This window comes from Corticium candelabrum, chromosome 7 (assembly GCF_963422355.1).
Source record: "Corticium candelabrum chromosome 7, ooCorCand1.1, whole genome shotgun sequence".
Classification (NCBI taxonomy): Eukaryota; Metazoa; Porifera; class Homoscleromorpha; order Homosclerophorida; family Plakinidae; genus Corticium; species Corticium candelabrum.
In genome coordinates this window covers 4879318-4887234 of record NC_085091.1, presented here as the reverse complement: position 1 = coordinate 4887234, position 7917 = coordinate 4879318, and the positions used below count along the sequence as shown (strand labels likewise).

At 38.5% G+C, this 7917-nt stretch overlaps 1 protein-coding gene across 1 annotated transcript; it reads left to right on the top strand.

Annotated features, from left to right (window-relative positions):
- The first annotated feature begins 861 nt into the window (after positions 1-861).
- On the top strand, positions 862-2625 carry LOC134181724 (uncharacterized). The gene has a single exon (XM_062648991.1). The coding sequence runs from the start codon at positions 862-864 to the stop codon at positions 2623-2625; it is 1764 nt and encodes a 587-aa protein (XP_062504975.1).
- The last annotated feature ends 5292 nt before the right edge of the window (positions 2626-7917 follow it).

Below are 7917 nucleotides of genomic sequence, written 5' to 3'. Positions count from 1 at the left end.
GATTGATCTTCAATGAAACATCATGGTACACAGATAAAGATATGAATTCATCACAGGCAAGAAGATGCAGAGGACACTAAGAATTGACATCACATGTAAAAAGATGTACATTGAGTGGACGACAGTGAAGCTAACCGAATCAAAACTCAGAACAGCAGAATGTTGGGTATAAAAATGTAGTAGGATCAAGTTCATTAATTAAACTATTGTAAGATTTTACGTCATACATCACTGCAAATCATACATTCCTCAGAGGCAGTCAGTTCCTATGGCTGCATAATTATTACATATTTAATAAATTAACATCCAAGCTAACAGAAGTTCTAATCAGCAATCTAAAGACTGCATCACTACTGGTGGTACCCGAGTTCAGATTCTTCAAAGTGATGTAGGTACAGCAACAGTAATAATAATACGTAATAATCGTAAATATAAAATATACACAAATACAAACAGTCAGAAACGTGACAATAAAGTTTTTTACTTGTTCTGGTCAGTGGTCTAAAATATGAAAGTTGAGGTCTGAACGACTTCCCGTACATCCCATCGCACATACTGTAACAAGCACGAGCCAGCGGCGTAGCCAGCATTCTGTAATCGGGGTCAAAAATCATATGTCAATGTTTAAAGACAAATTTAGTTAATAGTTAATAGTTTAATTGCTGATAATTAATTACCCATGTATATACGTACGTTGATGTGTAAGTATGTATGTATGTATGTATGTATGGTGGTCCTAAATTACGTTATAAAGATTCTATCAAGGCTAATATGAAATCTTGTGGGATTGACTTCCTGCATTTTGAGAAACTATCCAGTGATAGAACAAACTGGAGATCTCTCTGCCATTCATCACTCGACATGGATGATATTAAAGCGAATACTAAGAATACATGGCATAGTTTAGATTTCCAGACTCAATCATGGATTGACTATATCATAGTCTCTAATGCTTTGACAAAAACGATTATAGATTTTGAGATAAGGGAGGACGGTGGTTATTTATCTGATCATTGGCCTATTGTCATGTCAACGAGTGTGGAAGTAGATTGTAAGATTTTAATACCAAAGAACAAGTCTGTTGGTAAAAAATTGTTGTGGAAACAAACCGCAATGGACAGTTTGGAGAGATATAAACACTGTCTAGAACTGGAACTAAGTAAAATATGTATGCCAGTAGAAGCTGCTGTGTGTAATGAGCCGGAGTCTTGTGGTCATCATCACGATATTCAAGAATATCTCGATGCCATATGTGGATTTCTGCTGAGATTTGGTAAGTTATGTTTAAGAAAAGGCTCAGGTAGAGGAACGAGTACATTGGGTGGGAATGATGATCTCAAGAAATCAAAGCGGCAGGCTAGAAGTGACTTTTCTAAATGGAAATGTGCTGGTAAGCCTAGAGATGGTGAATTATACAATGCAATGCAGAATTCTAGAATGATCCTTAACAAAGGTCATTTAAGAAATAGAAAACGGAAGAAACAAGAAAGTTGGTGGGAAAATTTGGCCACAGACTTAGATAGTGATACTGATACGTTTTGGAAGGAAGTACGAGAAAGAAAGTACGAAACGCAGCCTTTTATACAAAATGGTATGTCTGACAGTGAAATGATGGAGTGCTTGAAGACGCAATTTAGCCAAATTATCAACAGTCAATCACATGATTCTATAGATAGAGGGCGTCAAATATTTGAAACAAATCTAAAACATCGAATACAAACATCAAAACTACCATGGTGGTGTGTTGAGATACATCCCAAAGAGGTCGAAAAAGCATTTCATCAACGGAAAGTAAGAAAATCTGCTGGACCTGATGAAGTAGAGTCCGAACACCTTAGGTATAGTGGCTTTGAATTAGCTATCCACATGAGTACAGCCTTTACTGCTTGCTTTAGACATTCTGTAGTCCCAACTCAATTTTTGGAGTCTTCTGTTGTTCGAGTCATTAAAGATAAACATGATGATGCCAGTGATTCAGACAATTACAGAGGAATTGCTGTTTCATCAACAATATCAAAAGCACTGGAACTAATAATGCGTGACAAGTTGCATGGTATGCTAATGTCTAGTCAACAACAATTTGGTTTCAAAAAGGGTCATGGATGTTCTGATTGTTCCTTTGTTTTGAAGGAGACTGTCGACTACTACCTATCAAATGGTAACAAAGAAGTATATGTGTGTGCTCTTGATTTATCAAAAGCATATGATAAAGTTTCCTTTTATTGTCTGTTTAACAAGTTACTGGATAGAGGTGCTCCTGTATATTTGGTTAAATTTCTTGCCAAGTGGTATTCATGTCTAAATATGAAAGTTAAGTGGAACAACCACTGTTCTTCACAATATGGCGTTGGAAATGGTGTACGACAAGGAAGCGTTCTGTCTCCATCTTTGTTCAATCTCCATATAGATGATCTCTTGACTCAGCTTAGCTATTCTGGTCTCGGAGTTAGAATAGCAGATCTATATCTCGGGTGCTTGACTTACGCAGACGACATAACACTAGTGTCCCCAAATGTTGCTGGATTACAACAAATGTTAGATATATGTACTATATATGCAAATGAGCATCATCTGATATACAACACCAAAAAGAGTGTCGTGATTACATTCAAGCAGAGACGATAGAAACACTGTAGTGATTTAGCTGTCTTTCTCAATGGCAACAGATTACCAAACAAGGAGGAAATAACACAGTTGGGCGCTGTCATGAACGGTTGTTGTATGGTACAGAGCACATTGAAGGCTAGAAAATGAAAATTTTATGCTGCTGTGAATGGTGTCATTAGCCGATTTGGTGGAAGTTGTCCAAAAGATAGCGTATGAATGACAATCATGAAAAGGCAACTATTTACAGTTCTTGCCTATGGAAGTCATTTGTGAAATTTTGAACGAAGTATAGTAGAGACGTCTATTAACACATCGTATCGAAACGGTATTCGTCGTGGGCTTGGTATGAGAGAAAAAGACTCTATAATGGAAAGAATTCCAAAATTTGTTGAGGCATCTCCTAAGATGAAAATACTACAGACTAAATTTCTTAAACGAGCCATAGATTCAAGAAAAGAATTGTGAGAGAACTGGCTTTGCTAATAGTTAGACATAGTTATCCTGGTCACGGATTGGATATGGTAGATGGTAATGTTTTTACGTGTAGGTAAGTGATTTTGTGTGTTAGTTATGTCATTTGCCTACATGTGTGTGTGTGTGTGTGTGTGTGTGTGTGTGTGTGTGTGTGTGTGTGTGTGTGTGTGTGTGTGTGTGTGTGTGTGTGTTATGTTGCCCATATGAGAGATCTACACCAGGTTTGGTGTGATAAAAATAAATTATATTATTATTATATATACGTAATTAATTAACAGCAGTCAAACTATTAACGATTGACTAAATTGATCTTCAAACACAGACATATGATCGATCTTTGACCCCAATCACAGGCTACTAGCTCTTGATAGTGACAGTATGCGTGATATCATGTACTGGAATCCGTTCAGACCTGAAGTTTCATATTTCAGACCTGAAGTTTCATATTTCAGACCTGAAGTTTCATATTTCAGACCACTGCCCAGAAACATATAAAATAACTTCATTGTCCCATTTCTGACTTTTGGCATTTGCGTATATGTTTACATTTATGATTATTAGGTATTAATATTAGTGCTGCTGTGCCAAGGTCACTGCGAAGAATCTGAACTCGGATACCATCAGTAGTGATGCAAGCTTTAGAGTGCTGATTAGAACTTCTGTTAGCCTGGATGTTAATTAATTAATTACATAATGATTATGCAGCCATAAGAACCGACTCCCTCTGAGAAATGTATGATTTGCAGTGATGTATGGCGTACAGAAAACCTTGCAATAGTTTAATTAATGAAATTGATCCTACTACATTTTCATACCCGACATTCTGCTGTTCTCAGTTTGATTCGGTTAGCTTCACTATCGTCCACTCAATCTAGATCTGTTTCCACTTGAGGTCTAGCCCTAATGTTGTCTGCTTCTTCTTGCCATATTGTTTCATTTTGAGACTTACTTAAATACTTGTCCAGATCTCATGTAACAGCAATGAATACACTTTCAACCGCGTCCACAATATTGACCTTTAGGCTAATTTGCACACTGGCAGCACCAATTCCTTCTACAAAAAGCCTTACATTAACAGCCAAGCCACAAGCAAAGAAACTCTTTCATGTATTACAACAAAACACGCTCTGGAGTTTCCCACATTACTTTCAATCCACCTGAGTCTACCCTCAGCCTGACTGAGTAACATCCTATTTGAACCACTTGACAATCTGCCTGACTTCAGAGGTCAATGACCCACACAGATCTTATAACTAATGCAACCTCAAAGCTCCAACTGATGATGGCATTTCGGCTCCAAATAGAATTCTGGACCAGATTTTTCTCGTATAGAGTCACGAAACAGGATGTGCCTGTTGGGTGGTTGACAGCTGAGTATCTCCTAACGGCTTGATCGAATAGTTGTTTGGTTGTTTCATGTTCAAATGTAGCTTAGTGCTATTTGAAATATGCTGCACCATCATGATGATAGAACGCCAATAGTGATGAATTCATATCTTTATCTGTGTACCATGATGTTTTATTGAAGATCGATCCAGTTATGAAAGAGGCCTTTTGGTGCAGTGTGTTCAAGAAAGTTGCCATTCTGGCAAAAGAGAGATGTCTAGTCACAACCAGTTGACACGTACAAGCAGTGCTGTACCTGGAACACAGATGAAAGTAATTGTCGTGCAATGTTTGCTACGTCGAGGTCTTCTTGGAGTGCTTGCTATAGGTGATCTATTTAGCAGGAGAAACTTGCTTTCAGAATATGCATAAATGGTGCAGTGGTAGGTGACAGAGCTAAACATAAATTTTAGTTAAACAATCACTTCTTGTCTTACTTCAATGTCTTGTTTTACTTCAATATTAATTAATGTCTTGTCTTACTTCAATTCTTGTCTTACTTCAATGTCAGAGTTGTCTTACTTCAATGTCATGTCTTATTTCCGTCTCCGCTAGTCAATTGCCTTGTGACAAAATGTCTCTAAGTGCATAGTTCAACTGGGCTGTACAGTCCAGTTGTTATGAGAGCTAGGTCAATTCCTAAAATCGTCGAAACCTTAAACTGTTCCGTTCAAAATCGTGAAGCTCGATCTAGAGTGTCAACAAGTCTCTAGTGTTCAGCCACAGTTGTAGGAAGTCGACAGGAACGACTAGGTTATGACCTCACTACCGATGTACTTGCAGGATTCAGAGATGACGTCAATTCAACAAAACAACAAGCAGGCAACCAAACGACGATTCCTTTGCTAGATATATATAGCAGTGACAATGGGCGTGCAATGGAGGAAATGGAATTCGTCAGGAGACTGTTGAGATGTCCTGCGCGAATACACTAGACGTTGACAACGATGTCGCGCAGCAAGAACCATGCAGAGGTAGAGATGGCACATCCGGCTGTACGATCTTTATCCGTTGTATTGATAATCAGATTTTCTATACAGACCTCACTCTTTACATTTTTGTATATTTTCAATTTTAGTTTATACCTTCACTAGTTTAGTAGCTAGTTATGTATATTTTAATAGCTTGTTGGCAATAATACAATATAGAATAAAAACTCTAATACTAAGTTTAATCATTTTATAATACTTTAATTAAGACAATATCAAACTATATCATTAATATTATTATTAACCGCACCGCCACCACCAAATTTAGTCAGCACGCCACTGATCAGCTCGTCTATAGTTTTTTGCAAAAACCTACGTCAATACTAAAAGCGAAAAAATTCCTGAGATACAGCACGGTGCGAAGAATTAAAAATTATCACGTTCTTGATCATGCCCTTAGCGCGCGTTAGGAGAATCTGCTTCCGTCGAGGCTTTGTGAACCAAATAGATCTGAATAGCAAATGCTGAGAAACGAGACTACAGTGAAGCGCACTGAAAAGTCGCCGTATCGAGCTACGTCGCAACATTTACAACCTTTCAATGTATTTTTTGGAGTTTGTATAGCGATAACTTGCTACGCATTGGTGATGTGGTGGTACGTCGTGGAGAGACCTCATTTGCGTGTCCCGACGATCTATCTCACTTCATCCAGAGACGAAAAAACCAGCAGTCTGTTAGCAGAGTTGCAAGGTAAGCCTCCGAAAAGTAAATCTTCATCTAGACTCTGTAAATCTAGGCAGTGAGTACGTTACAGCATGTCTACCGTTTGTATACCTAAGCAAGTTTTACGTATATGTGTCCCTGCATGTGCACGCGTCTGGATCATTCGCGTGGTATTGAATGTGGCGTTACTACGAGACCTTGTATTTTTATTCCGCCTTTATGCAAAGATGCAATCTATGCACAGTAACACCAATGCACTATCGTTGGCATGCATAAATGTCCGCTCAGACGATGTATGGTATCATAAGCACTTGTAACTCTGCCAAATAGCCTTCCATAGCTTACTTGAACACGCAGATATAGCGTTTTTATGACATGGGCTGCGGATCAATGTAAAGATTTTAAAATCGTCGTTAGGATTTACAGTTTCAGAGAAGCGACGAAAGTCCGAATTTGGTCAGTTTTCTTTATGTATAGAAGGCTAAGGGGCCGGTCACTTTTATCTGCATTTTCGGGGGACTGGCTTTTTCCTGGGAACAAAAATTTTTGTGAAAAATTATGCAGGCGTCGAGATTAATGTGTCTTGGTGCCCGCAGTGGCGGACTTAGACAGGAGCATTGAGAACACGCCCACCTCTTCCGAAGCGCCCTCAATTGCTCTTGCTGTATTTCTGTACGCAATTGCAAGGTTCGGTCTTTGCAGAGATACTAAAATAGTAAAAGAGTGAAGCGTCGTGTCGTAGCTTCCGTGTCTCCACATCCGGGATAAATAAGTAGCTATAGCTAGAACGTAGCAAGACTGTAGGCTGAGAGGTTGGGGGGTTCGAACAAATCCTCCGCACGTTGAAAATGGTGCGCTTCTTTAATGACCATAGTTTCTACTCAGGAATCGCGTCTGCATCTCAGGCGTATAAAATTAAATTCTTTTAATATTACACACCCTCATCCTACATGTTCTACTGAATGGCCAGCACTGTACTGTAATGTTAAGAGTATTTGTTTCAATTAGATCACCGCCGGGACAACTAATAGCGTAATTTCGTTGCTGTACGTACGCTCTTGTATGTCATAGCAGTATTACGAATTGCGATCAGTATAAGGCGATGATGTCAAAAACAACTTAACAGTACAGATCCGGGGAATAATGTAAATCGACATACATACATACATACATGAATGCATGCATGTATACATACATAATACGTACATACGTACATACGTACATACGGACATACGTACATACGTACATACGTACATACATACATAGGTACATACATACATACATACATACATACATACATACATACATACATACATAAATACATACATACATACATACATACATGCATTTTTATTTTGTTACAAGAGCCCATAAGGCCCAGGTTACTGCAGTCATTAATCGTAGGGTTAAGGACTTGCTACTTTTGCAATCTAACACTATCAGCAGTAACTATATGTTACTATGTTTTTCAATTTGCTGCTTGGACAGAACTAACACTTCGGAGAGACGCAATTGTATGTTAGTTCCTTGCTCAAGGGAACTTATGTATGTGGCCCTCCCGCACTTGAACTCTGACCCAAAGGTCCCAGATGTTGCCAATGTCCACCTACACACTCTAACCAATTGAGCCACATACATACATACATTTTTTGTTTACAAGGAACCTTAGGGCCCAGGTTAGATCCTGCAATCACTATTCTGCAATCTAACATCGCAATCTAACACTGCTATCTAACACTACTGTAGCATAAGTCACTATCAGAAGTCACTTTCAGAATTCATAATGATGTGCTTCACT

Bases quoted from the DNA above. Each gene is read 5' to 3' on its own strand.
- LOC134181724 (XM_062648991.1), top strand. From the start codon at position 862: ATGGATGATATTAAAGCGAATACTAAGAATACATGGCATAGTTTAGAT.